The sequence below is a fragment of the Oryx dammah genome, unplaced genomic scaffold (genome assembly GCF_014754425.2).
Source record: "Oryx dammah isolate SB20612 unplaced genomic scaffold, SCBI_Odam_1.1 HiC_scaffold_20, whole genome shotgun sequence".
NCBI lineage: Eukaryota > Metazoa > Chordata > Mammalia > Artiodactyla > Bovidae > Oryx > Oryx dammah.
The window spans coordinates 54,323,827-54,338,052 of NW_024070204.1; the positions used below are offsets into that span (position 1 = coordinate 54,323,827).

The window sequence follows — 14,226 nt, forward strand, 5'->3', positions numbered from 1 at the left end:
CTCTGTCGTGTGTGACTCTTTGTGACCCCATGGAATGCCAGGTAGTCTTGAGAGTTCTTTTTATATTTTGGATAACAATTCATTATCAGATATGTCTTTTGTACATATTTTATCCCTGTCTGTGGTTTGTCTTCTCATTCTTGATACTATCTTTTACAGAACAGAGGTTTCTAATTTTAGTAAAGTCCAGCTTATCAATTATTTCTTTTATGGATTGTGTCTTTGGTAAACAAATCACCACACCCAGGGTCATCTAGGCTTTCTCCTAAGTTATTTTCTTGGAGTTTTATATTTAAATTTAGGTCTGTAATCCATTTTGAGTTAGTTTTTGTGAAAGACGTAAACCTATGTTTAGATTCATTTTGTTTTGCATGTGGAGGTTCAGTTGTTCCTGTACCATTTATTGAAGAGACTGTCTTGCCTCCATTGTATTGCCTTTGCTCCTTTGTCAAAGATTGAATTTATGGGCGTCTGTTTCTGGGCTTTCCGATCTGTTTCATTGATCTGTTTGTCTGCTCTTTCACCAGAATCACTCTCTTGATTCCTGTAGCTTTATAGTAAGTCTTGAAGTGGATAGTATTAGTCCTCCCAGTTTGTTCTTCAGTATTGTATTGGCTTTTCCAGGGCCTTTGTTTCTCTGTGTAAAGATTAGAATCAGATTGTTTGTATCTGTAAGATCATTTTTTGGAGTTTTGGTTCCAACCAAAATCCAGAATTCAGGTTGAGAAGAAGTAACATAATGACAGTGTTGAGTCTTCCTATCCATGAACATGGAATATCTCTTTATTTAGTTGTTCTTTGATTTTGTTCATTGGTATTTTGTTGTTTTCCTTGTAGAGATCATGTATATATTTGTTCAATTTATATCTAAGTACTTGGTTTTGGGGGGTGCTAATGCAAATGATACTGTGTTTTTAATTTTTACTTCCACTTGTTCATTGTTGGTATACAGGAAAGCATTTGACTTTTGTATATTCATCTTGTATCCCACAACATTGCTATAAATTGCCTGTTAGTTCCAGGAGGTTTTGGTTGATTCTTTCAGATTTCTACATAGATGATCATGTCATCTTCAGACAGACCAGATTTGGTCTTCCTTTCTGATCTATATACCTTTTCTTTTCTAACCTTTATTGTATTATGAAGGACTTCCAGTTCTTCTTCCATGTTGAAAAGGAGTGGTAAGAGGGAATAGCCTTCCTTTGTGCCTGATGTTAGTGGGAAAGCTTTGTTTCTCATCATTAAGTATGGTGTTGTCTGTGGGTTTTCTGTAGATAGTGTTTATAAGGTTGAGAAACCTCCCCCTCATCTTTTGCCTTTTAATTAGATATCTTTTTTGAATTGTAAAAATTCTTTATATATCTTGCATATAAGTCACATATCAGATATTGTTGTTGTTCAGTTGCTACATTGTGTCCGACTCTTTGAGATCCCACTGCAGCGCACCAGGCTCCCCTGTCCTTCACCATCTCCTGGAGTCTGCACAAATTCATGTCCATTAAGTCGGTGATGCCATCTAACCATCTCATCCTCTGTGTACCCCTTCTCCTCCTGCCTTCAATCTTTCCCAGCATCAGGGTCTTTTGCAGTGAATCAGCTCTTCACATCAAGTAGCCAAAGACTGGAACTTGGGCCTTAAAACTGAGCGCCAAAGAGTTGATGCTTTTGAACTGTGGTGTTGGAGAAGATTCTTGAGAGTCCCTTGAAGAGCAAGGAGATCCAACCAGTCAATCCTAAATGAAATCAGTCCTGAATATTCATTGGAAGGACTGATGCTAAAGCTGAAGCTCCAATACTTTGGTCACCTGATACGAAGAACTGACTCATTTGAAAAAACCCTGATGCTGGGAAAGATTGAAAGCAGGAGGAGAAGGGGACGACAGAGGATGAGATGGTTGGATGGCATGACCAACTCAATGGACATGAGTTTGAGCAAGCTCTGTGAGTTGGTAATGGACAGGGAAGCCTGGCGTGCTACCGTCTGTGGGGTTGCAAAGAGTCAGACACGACTGAGCACCTGAACTGAACTCACTGGCCATGAATTGATGGAACTGGATGCCGTGAACTCAGTTTTTTGAATGTTGAGTTTTAAGCCAGCTTTTTCGCTCTCTTCTTTCACCTTTATCAAGAGGCTCTTAGTTCCTCTTTGCTTTCTGCCGTTAGGGTGGTATCATCTTCATATCTGAGGTTGTAGATACTTCCGCAGTCTTAATTCCAGCTTGTGATTCAGCCAGTCTGGCGTTTTGCATGATGCACTCTGCATGTAAGTTAAATAAGCAGGGTGACAGTATACAGCCTTGACGCACTCCTTTCCCAGTTTTGAGCCAGTGCATTGTTCTTTGTTTGGTTCTAACTGTTGCTTCTGGACCTGCATACAGGTTTCTCAGAAGGCAGGTTAGGTGGTCTGGTATTCCCATCCTTTTAAGAATTGTCCTCAGTTTGTTGTGATCCACACAGTCAAATGCTTTAGTTTAGTCAATTTGCAAATATTTTCTCCCACTCTGTGAATTGTCTTTACTTTCTTGATGATATTGCTTGGTAAAGTTTTAAATTTTGATGAATATAATTGTTCTTAGTTTAATTGCATGTGCTTTGGTATCATATTTGAGAATGCTTTACCTGGTCCAAAGTCATGAAGATTTACTGCTAGACCTTCTAAGAGTTTTATAGAGTTAACTCTTCATGCTTAGCTCTGTGATTCATCTGGAGTTAATTTTTGTTTATGGTATAAGGAAGAGGTCCAGTATTCTTTGTATGTTGATATTCAGTGGTTCCCTCACTATTTGTTGAAAAGACTGTTCTTTTTCTATCGAATTGTCTTGGTGCCCTTGTTGAAAATCACTTGCCTTTAGATGTAAGAGTCTATCTGGACTTTAAAATCTGTTTCATTAATGTGTGTACCTGGCCTCTTGCCAGTACCAGCACTGTCTTGATTACTGTAGCTCCATTGTAAGCTTTGAAATCTGGAAGTGTGAATGTTATTTCCATATTTCTGTTACTGATTCCAATCTGGTAACTTATTTGTATGATTTCAATTCTTTTAAATGTGTTGAGACTCATTTTTTGGTCTGGCATTATGGTCTCTCCTGGAGAATGTTGGGTGTACGCTTGAGATGAATGGTTGCTCTCATTCTACTGTTGTTGAGTGGAATGTTTGTTGGGTCTGGTTTGTGTATCATGTTCAAGGCATATTTCCTTGTTGATCTTCTTTCTAGATGTTCCATTCATTTTTAAAAAGTGGAGTATTGAAATCTCCAGCCTTTATTGTTTCTGGTTGAGCATCCTGGGGTGGGCATGATTCAGGCCCACTATGCTTGGTCTGATAGTCCTGAGGTAGAGCTTCTGCCCCCTGAGTGCTGCCAGGCTGGAAGAAGAGTACCCAGACCTTTTGGCTGTGCTCGTCTGGAGCAGAGCTGGGACAGATGAGAAATGCTGGCTCTTTGTGGGGAGAAACTGCAGCCTCCTGTCTTGGCTCATTCTGCCAGGAGTATAGCCTCTGCATTTTGTGGAGCAGCAGTGAGCTTGTGGCTCAAATGCCACAGATTCTTGCTATTTTTACCAAAATTCAGCAGTATTTCTTGTGTAAATGTTTCTCCGTTTGCTGTGTGTCCATAAACATACTTTCTAGAGACTGAAAATGGTTTCTTTTTGTAACTTTTATCAGTTATGGTTGTTTAACTGAGGAGAGGATCGATGGAGCTCTTCATGCCATCGTTCCTGAAGTGTTCTTTTCTTTCTTTCTTTTTTTTTTTTTTTTAAATTATTTACTTATTTATTTTTGGCTGTGCTGGGTCTTCATAGCTACACATAGGCTCTCTCTAGTTGCAGCAGGTGAGGGCTACACTTCATTACCGCACACAGGCTTCTCAGTGCGGTGCTGGCTTCCCTTATGAAGCACCAGCTTAGGCGCGCAGGCTTCAGGAGCTGAAGCACGCGGGTTCAGTGATCGCGGTGCACAGGCTTGGTTGCCCTGCAGCTTGTGGGACCTTCCTGGACAAGGGATCGAACCCATGTCCCCTGCTTTGGCAGGCGGATTCTTAACCACTTGGACCACCAGGGAAGTCCTCCTTTCTTTCTTTTAAACTGGACATGGAAGCCAGAGTGCTGATTAGATTGTTGCCGATCATTTTTGGTATTTCAAAGATGAGGTTATACACTTCTTTTTGTATCACCTTAGAAGGCACTTAGCTCAAGTTGTGCAGCCGTTGGTGATACTGTAGTAAATTTTCTTTCTTGGTCGATCTGGTGACTGACAGATCCCTTCATTTTAAAGGTTTATTTCTTCATTGCATTTAGCGAGTAATCTGTGGGATGATACTTAGACACACTGGGAATATCCTGTTCCCCAACAGCTCTTCTTTCACTTAATGGTTTTAGCATCCATATTGATCCATGCCTGAATAAATTATATCACTGAGGGAACATTTTTGATTTTGAAATTCTTTTTCCTTCCAACTTCTCTCTTTTTTTAAAAAATATAAATTTATTTATTTTAATTGGAGGTTAATTACTTTACAATATTGTATTGGTTTTGCCATACATCAACATGAATCCGCCACAGGTATACACGTGTTCCCCATCCTGAAAACTTCTCTTATAATCTTACGCCTTCTTTTTCTCAGTTTACTTACTCATGGCTTTAACTTTTAATAATGGGGTGGGTTTATTATTTGCGTGGAATGTCCTAAAACTAAGGATAAACACAGGTAATGTAGTAGACTACAAAATTGTCATGACTGGAATTAAAGTTGATGCAGGCCTGAGAATTCTGTTTTTGGTGACAGGCAGAGGTATTGGGTTTTCTGTATTTATTTCTTCTAATGAAATTAGTTTGTTTTCAACTGTAGGCACATCTATGTTATCTTTGGACTTTGGATTTTTCCAGAATTGGGAAAATATCTTACAGAATCAAGCTTAGAAAGCCCACTTAGAAGGTCTGAGTGTTTTAGGCTCTTGGTCACATATCGCTAGATTATTTAGACTTTAATAGCATCGAAGAGTATTGTGTTCCAGTAATGAATAGATTGAACTGAACGACTTGTGAAATAGCGAGAAGGGCGACTTGCCCTTTTAATTTTCACCTTCTCCTTTCTTAGTATTGTTCTTAGGGGAAAAAAGGAGTATGCATTTAGATTTTGAATAATTCTCTTCGGTAGTATAGTTAAGAGCTTATAAAATGCTCAAAGGAGTGTTTCCTCTTGCTTATGATTTTGAAACTATTCAAAATAATGAAAATCAAAACAGCCTCAATGTATGCATGATTAATTAGAAAACCTAGGCAAATTTAGTCTTTCTGTTTGCTTCGTTGTCCCGAGGGCCTTGATAATTAATAGGAACACTGAAAGGCAAAGGATACCTGGTTTTAACATAGGTGTGGGGTTTCTCTCACCACACACAGACCTGTAACAGCACCTGGGCTGTGAGAGACTAGCTTCTCTGGCCTTCAGGCCTCCCTTTTGATGACCCTGTCATGCCCTGAAGATCCTGTCCGGTCCTTTGGGAATGTCCCGCTGGCTGGTCTTATCAGTTGTTTCTGTCTGTCTCTGCCTCTCCTCCTGCCCTCTGCCCTCTGCCCCGCCTCCCTTCTTTTCTCATTCCTGACCCCTTCTTTTCTTCTTCCCTCTCTGTCAGTCTCAGGTCTCCAGTTTTTTTGGAGACGTTCTTCCGTCCATGGAATTTTCCAGGCAAGAGTTGCCATTTCCTTCTCCGATGTGACATTGGGTTTTCCAAATAGCATTTCAAAGATGGTACTTTTTTTGTTTGTTTTCACTTTTCAGTTGAGGGGGAATGATCTGCTACATATTTTAGGAAGATGATTCTGCTGGTGTTACGAAAAATGCATTGAAGAAATGAGACATGAAGCAGAGAAACTATAGAGGAAGCTATTTTAAATGTTGACACTGAAAATATTGATATTGCCTGGAAACTCCCATGGATGGAGGAGCCTGGTAGGCTGCAGTCCATGGGGTCGCTAAGAGTCGGACACGACTGAGCTACCTCACTTTCACTTTTCACTTTCATGCATTGGAGAAGGAAATGGCAACCCACTCCAGTGTTCTTGCCTGGAGAATCCCAGGGATGGCGGAGCCCAATGGGCTGCCATCTGTGGGGTCGCACAGAGTCAGACACGACTGAAGCGACTTAGCAGCAGCAGCAGCAGCAGCAGTTTTATGTCTGCCTCAGCTGCCATGTGCAGATAACAGTAGCAGCGCTATTGTATTTCTGCATGCTAGTTCCAAAAGAAAGATGGTGGAGGTTAGTTTCCAGGTGTGCTATCCTTCAAACTGACTGCTAGTCATCAGTAGTCATCTGCCTTTTATTCTAATGAAGTTTACCTCGTCACTGTTACAGTTGAATGACTCAGTATATTTCTCCATTCTTTGTTGCCATTGTTGTCCCTTCAAGAGAACTCCACAACTGCTACTGCTGTTGCTGCCGCTAAGCCGCTTTAGTCATGTCCGACTCTGTGCAACCCCATAGACGGCAGCCAGGCCTCGCTCTGCCATGTACTAGTTTTCTGCAGTGATCCTGGGCAACTCTCTTGATAGCTGTAAATTCTTCCTCTATGAAACAATGATACTAATACATATGCCACATTTGCTTTTTATTGGTTTGGTATGGGATCTTTAAAAAATTTAACATGCTTTAGTAATGTGGCATTTAAAATAATCCATTATGATGGGTCTGTCATTGCTGAACTGTTAATTTTTGAGGATATACTTAATCTGCAATTCAGGAACTGATTGCTGCCTAAAGCTTCCCTTGTAAGTTAATTAGTACTTGGAAATATTTCCAGTAGAAGTTACAAATGATGATTTGTTTCTCAGACCAAAAAACCTTTTTACACATTAGATAAACCACTCATAATATTGTTTTTGTGGGAGAAATGTACTCTGGATTCCAACTGGTATTCCAGAAATGTATTTTTCATAGTTTGTTTTAATAATTCTCTCTTCTTCCCACCTCATCATTCTTCATATTTTTGGGAAAAGACCCTTTTCAATTCTTAACAACTATTTCAGTACTTGGCACAGCATTGGTTCTCCAGATATATGTAAGCTGAGCTCTCCCTCTCAGACTGAAATGGGCCTCTTGGAAACAAGGATCAAAAGCGAGAGGAAGAGAGGACAGGGCATATACCTCTGTGGAGGACGCGGATGGAGCAGGGTGCTGGTGGGGAGGTAGGGATTCCATCATTTACATTGGACCAGATGAATCATGAGGGTTGTTGTTGTAGAGTTGCTGAGGCATGTCCAACTCTTTTGTAACTCCATGGGCTGTAGCCCACCAGGCTCCTCTGTCCACAGGATTTCCCAGGCAAGAATACTGTAGTGGGTAGCTGTTTCCTTCTCCAGGGGATCTTCCCAACCCAGGGATAGAACTCATGTCTCCTGCATTGGCAGGTGGATTCCTTTTACCACTGATCCACCAGGGAAGCCCAAATGGTGAGGGTAAGTGGGGCATAAAGATTAGATACATAGACTTAAGGATTGCTTTGTCATGAAGGTCCAGAGAAGTGTAAAGTGTGAAGGTGTGTATGTGTGTGTGTGTGTGTGTGTGTGTGTGTGTATGTGTGTGTGTGTGTGTGAGTGCTCTGCATAATCTTTGTTCTAGGTATAATTGCTCGGGGGGTTGGCAGTGGTCAATGACTTTATTTTTCTGGTAGTAGCCCAAAGCAGAGACATGGTATTTTCCTTCTTTTTAGGGTTGGAGCAGGGATGAGTTCTGGTGGAGCCTTTCTCTGTTATTATATTCACATGTTCTTCCTGTCTTCCAGGGGCTTTTTTTTGGCACTTGTACTAAAGTCCAGATACTTCAGTTTTTCCCCTACAAAGTCTTCACATGATCTGTTCCTGCCTATTTCTCCAACCTTATCTAGTACTGCTTTCCCCTCTTCTCATTAAATGTCAACTATACTGGCTTTCTTAGGTTTGTTTATAATACTAAAACCTTGTTTCAGTTGTTTTCCTTATCCAGATCTCTGCTTTCAGATGTTTGCCTGGCTGGGTCTCTCTTGTCGTTCTCTTGTCTCTTGTAAATGTCACTAGAGAAGACTTCTCGGAATACTCAATCTAAAGTAACACAGTCAGAGTCCATCTTTAACATTATCTTATTTTTTTTAATCACTACCTCCTATCACCTCCTAAAACTATCTGCTTCCACTAGAATGTAAACTGCATGAAGTCAGGGACATGGTGTTGTTCACAGCTGTGTTCTCAGCACCTGGAACAAGGTACACAAAAGGCTTTCAGTAATTTCGTTGAATAAATCAGTTAATTCGCTTCAATGTGGTTCAGTGTGAAGTCCTTTATTGTTCAGAATTGATCACTTTTGTTAATTCATCAAGTATCCACCCACTAAATATTGTGTGTCTTGTTGGGCCCATGGACCTCAGATGGCTTAGTCTGTTCCGTCACTCATGAAAGGCAGTATTAGATACTGATTAAGAGCAGTGGCTTTGGTATTCAGGTCCAGGGACTGCCACTTATTAGTCTGTGGCCTTGGCAGGCTAAGGTCTCTGATCCTTTAGTTTCTACCTAACATATGGTGATAATAGTATCTACCACATAGACTAATTATTAGGAATAAATAAGTGAAGCACTTACTGCAGTGCTTGGCATGTAATATATGCTCAGATACTGGCTTTTTTTAAAAAACACACCTTTATTACTCTTATATTTTGCTTGGGGGAGAATCAGTGAACTCCTGCTCTTCACACTTTAGACAGTTCCCTTGTGAGAACTGCAGATCGGTGCTGGTCTACCTTCTTTTTCAGGAATGTATAATGGAAGCTCCTGTGTGTTTTGTCATCCACTGCGTTAGCAGTAGAGCTGGGCTTTCAGATGTGCCTCAGTTTTAGATGTTCTAAAAGTTGTGCTTCTCGAACTTTGACAATTATTAGGATTTACCTAGAGGACTTACTAAAGCACAGCTCTTTGCCCCAGTGCCTCCTGCCGCCAGCCCCTGTTTTCATGTGCTAGGTTTGGAGAGAAGGTTGAGAGTTTGTGTTTCAGTGAGATGATGCTGGTGTTGCCACTTTGAGTGGGTTTTTCTAGAGCTGTGTTAATATGGTAGCCACTAGCCACATGTGGCTGTTGAGTACTTGAAACTGGGTTACTTTGAAATGAGATGTACCTTAAGTATAAAATATACACAGGATTTTGAAGATTTAGTATAAAAGATGTAAAATATCTCATTATTAGTATTTTCAAAATATTGAAAGGATAACATTTTGGATATATTGAGTTAAATATTATAAAACTAATTTCATGTGTTTCTGTTTCTTAATGTGTCTACTGGAAAAGGTAAAAATTACATACACGGCTTGCTTTTGTGACTTGCATTGTATTTCAACTAAGTAGAAAGGTGTATTGCCATCGTCTTTATTTTATTTTTATTTTAACATTTTAACTAATTAAGTAAGTATTTTTGGCTGCCCAGGATCTTCATTGCTTTGCGTGGGCTTTCTCTAGGTGTGTCTCCCCAGGCTTCTCACTGCGGCAGCTTCTGTTGTGAAGAACAGGCTCTCGGTGCTCGGGCTTCAGTAGTGGCAGCACGCGGGCAGCATATGTTCTCAGTCATGACATGAGGACTCCGTAGTTGTGGTGCGTGGGCTCCAGAGCACAGGCTCAGCGGTTGCTCCGTAGCATGCGGAATCTGCGCGGACTAGGGATCGAACCCATGTCCCCTGCATCGGCAGGTGGATTCTTACCCACTGTACTACCAGGGAGGCCCTGCCTATCTCTTTAAAGTATCTTCTTGGGCCTCCATAAAGTGAGTCTCTCTTTTGTAGCCTATTTTTGAAATCATACATTACCAAGAAACCCTATAAATTTAGTGAAAATCCATTTACTTATTTTCAAGTGATAATGAAACACAGAAGCTTATTCAAGAAGCTCCTATGATGGAAAAGAATCTGAAAAAGTATATATATGACTTATATATATGTATATATAAAATAACTGAATCACCAAGAAAGTTAAACAAAACCAAAAAACTCCTAATTAGTGAGGGAGGTAATATATGTTTACAAGGAACCACCCTAGTCAATTCTAAGATAGAGACAAGAACAGACTACTAATTTATAACCTTAGTCCAACTCCATTGCTAATTGGTAATATTTGTCTGATACCTTGGCCCTTCTTAATTCACAAAGGCTTCAAAATGATTAATTTCCTTAAAAGTTATACTTTGGGTCAGATTTCTTGTAGAATCAAATTTTTGGGACCTTCCCTTTTCTTGAGTCATTGGAATTTAATTACAACTCTTAACAAAGGAAGCAATTTGCTTTTGACTATGGGTTAATGACTTAGACTTTTACTATCTGGAACATTCTTCAGTTATAGGCAATTGCTATCACAAAGCTAATTCCGTCACCTCTGTACCAAGAACTATTTTCTATCAACTTTTAGTTTTCATTTTTTTTAAAAAAAGTTTTTAAAAAGGTTTTTTGGCCATGCTCTGCAGCATGTGGGGTCTTAGTTACCCAACCAGGGGTCAAACCCGAGTTTCTTGTAGTGGAAGCACAGAGTCTGTCAGGAAGTCTTAGCCACTGGACCACCAAGGAAGGCCTGGTTTTCAGCTTTAGTTTTGCATACGTTGTATATGTGTATTGTGAACATCTACATATACTTTCCCAACACACAATTTTGGGGATGATTAGAAACAGAATCCTAGAGAACTCAGTAAATTCCTTATGTGTTTTTAGGATGGTTTCAGACATTATAATAACAAAATCACTCTGGTGTGTACTTAAAACTAATACAACATTGTACATTCATTAACTAAACTTCTATAAAAAATTTTATTGAAGGATTAGGTGATCCAACCTTTTTTAACTTAAGGTTTATATTTTGTTTGTTGGTTTAGGTTCTCTTGCCCCCTCCCCTCCCCCAACACAATATTTCTTGGACATGTGTTTGTCTTTTATATTAAAAAAATTTTTAGATACATATTATTGGAGGCACTTGAGATGATAGCATGAGGTACTTAGCAATCAGTCAAAGCATTCTTTTTGCAGTTCTCTTCCTTCTGGTCTTCTTAAGGATAAAATGGTTAATACTTTTATAGATTTTATAATGCTTATCTTGAAAAAGAAACAAAATAATTAGAGTCTTGAGCGAGCAGTGTTATTTAACCAGAATTTAGTAACTTTGATGTTTGTCATTGCCCCTCCCCCCTCCAACTTACTGCCTTGTATTTATGGGATAATAAAATGGCATTTTCTTTTACAAATAAATTGGTTTCAGCAAAGGCAGTTTGACTTATGGGGTTTTTAAGTAAGAGTATGGGTGGTACATGAGAGGGAAATCAAGCAGAAACTGGAAAGAGTAGGTAAATGATTGGAGTGTGGGAGCAGAGCGTTGAGGCCTTTTCTCCCTTTTTGTGCCTGTTAACTTTTTCTGTATAGTGTACATTCAGGCATGTTAACGTGTCGTTTCCAGGTCTCCATGGATCTCAATAGCGCCAGTACTGTCGTTCTTCAGGTCTTAACGCAGGCCACCAGTCAGGACACTGCTGTGTTAAAACCCGCGGAAGAGCAGCTGAGACAGTGGGAGACGCAGCCCGGTTTCTATTCAGTGTTGCTGGTAAGCTGTTCTAAAAGAGTTTACTATTATTTTTGATAGAATGAGGTACTACTATTTTAATTGTTCTAAATTAAATTTAATTTAGTGAAACTGATCCAGATGTTTGGCTGCCGTCCCTCTTGCCACATGTTAATTCAGGGCGTGGCTCTCGAGGATGGTTACGAAATGTTTGTTGATGGTTTTGATAAATAACCCCTCAGGGTACAGCAAGTCGCCTACATATGAACCCTCAACATGCGAACTTTCAGCAGTGTGAACGTGTGTGCCGGCCCCTGTCTGTATGTCACCTGTTGTACTTACTACTGTGCTTTTCAAGGGACTGGACTGTAAGACTTAAAAAAATTATGTACATATTATTCGTGTGAGAAGTATTATAAACCTCTTATAGTAAAATATAGCTAATTCTGTTAGTTGGGTACCTTGGCTAACTTTGTTGAACTCAGGAGCAAATTGAACTTAAGAACAGTCTCAGAACAGAACTGGTCTGTATGTAGGGGACTTATCGGTAGAATCTGCCAGCAGGCAGCGCCGTGCTGATAATCTGTTTTACTGTGTTAATGCTGACTCGAATGCAGACCACACGAGGCACACTTTGATGTTTTGTCTTCATCCTTACCCTTGCCCCAGTTAGTTTACATTGTCAGAGCTCTTCATCAGAGGCCTCCCCACAGCTGCATGAGTCAGGTCTGCCATGCTCGCTTTAAAACATTTTCTTTTCCCCCATCTAAAAAGTATTTTCTTAACATCTGATTTTTTTCCCCTGGATATTATGGGAAATAGTACAATAATTAACAGTGCTTTAAATCTTTCTGGGAGTTTAAAGCTTTTGGATAATTAATCAAAATTGTTTTCTCATTACCAGAATGAAAAGATGTCTTTTTGTATTGAAGGCCTCTCTTATTCTTTTTTCTTCTGAAAATTTGAGAACTCTGATTGGTGTTTGAGATTTAGTTTCTGACCATGGCAAGGAGGCTACAAATTGAATCAAAAACTGATTCAGTATTTGTGACTGGGTCAAAAATTCAGAGCAGAACAGTTTACTGTATCTTGTAAAATAGAAAACTGTGGCATTGCATATGTATTTTGACTTCATGACTGAAAAGTTTTGAGTTGTTACATTTGAGAAGATACACTAGTCATGCCTGGAAGGGAAATTAAGCATCTGAAGTCATACTGGATATTCTCAATATAACATTAGAAAATTGTCTCTTTGGCACAGTAACTCAGAGATAAAAAACAGAGTAATTTCTAAAGAGGCTGAAGAAAGTGTCTTCTTCTCATAGATCATCCCAGCATTGTGTTTGTAAATTTGGGGCACAGTATGTAAATCTTTAGAAAATCTTGTATTTTTACTCTTCATATGCTTACTTAAACGAGCATGCTTTGTAATTAGCCTTGTGTTTTTTCAGACCAAAATATAAAAGACCTCTGGAATTTCTTATTTTAGTTACTGCTTGACTTTGGGAGAACCAATGGACTTGCTTGATACTTTATGTGTAATGTATGAATTATAAATATTAAGTGCCTAGACCTGTTTGTCTTTATTTTTATTAGGTTTACTTTTCTTCTTAGGGGGATAGTAAAGTTTCTTTTAGATGGAGTATAGATAATAATAGATTTTAGAACTGCTGAATGTAAGTTATTTCTTTCTTTTTCCCTGTTCTCACTGTTTTGGCACATTGGTTCTGTTTGAGCCTTAGCCATCCAGATTAGTCTGGAGATTCCTAAATTTGTGTACCTGATTGCAGGTGTGTATTCCAACCTGATTATTCAGTATATTTATTTACTTGTATTGACACCTGCAGCTTGACTTTTCTTGGTTCCTTGGTATAGCTGAGTTAGGTTGAGATCTACCAGCTTCCGCAGTATTCCACATTACTTTCATTCATTCACTCATTTGCTCAATAGCTATTTATGAAGTTTCTGCTTCGTCAGGCTCTGTGCTGGACTCCACTCATAAGACACAACTCAGTCTAGTGTGGAAGGTAGGCATGTTAAGGGTAAGAGCTAATGCAGTTAGTTAATTAGTCTTACAATTAATGTGTTGAGAGAACCTATGCTTTCTTTTGCAAGGACACCCAAAGAGGGACTCTGCCTCAGTTGTCACAGGTCTTAAGGAATAAATAGACATTACTCAGCTGTCTCTGTAACTTTTTTTTGGTATGCACCTGATTTTTAAAAAATAGGATTATAGTATCATACCTATTTTTAATACTTAACATATAAAATTTTTTTAATATAGTGAAAGACATACTTCCACATCATTATTTTTGACTTTGAGGTTTTCCCACACAAAGTTGTGTTTAAGAGGTCACTTCTAGGGATTTGAGTTGTTTTAGGTCTGAATTGTAGTACAGTTTTAGTTAACATATCCCTACAATTCCTATCTGTCCCATCTACCCACTATTCTAGAAACACTAAAAATTTTATTATTATGCATGCAGGGTCTTAATTCCCCAACCAGGGGTCAAACCTATGCTCCCTGCAGTGGAAGCATGGAGTCCTAAGCACTGGACCACCAGGGATTTTCCTAGAAAGCAATAAAATACACTTTAATTCTCACTGTTTGTGACATTTCAAATAATACTGTAAATATTAGTTTTACTCTTCTTATTTCATATACCTTTATAACTATAAA

The 14,226-nt window shown here is 39.1% G+C and overlaps 1 protein-coding gene across 1 annotated transcript in view; it reads left to right on the forward strand.

The window, feature by feature from the left end:
* Nucleotides 1-14,226, forward strand: part of IPO11 (importin 11) — a 196,238-nt gene that overhangs the window by 11,494 nt on the left and 170,518 nt on the right. Inside the window, exon 2 of the mRNA XM_040262582.1 lies at nucleotides 11,445-11,588. Within this exon, the coding sequence (XP_040118516.1) occupies nucleotides 11,451-11,588 (138 nt within the window). The 5' untranslated portion in view covers nucleotides 11,445-11,450. The remainder of the gene's footprint in view (nucleotides 1-11,444; nucleotides 11,589-14,226) is intronic.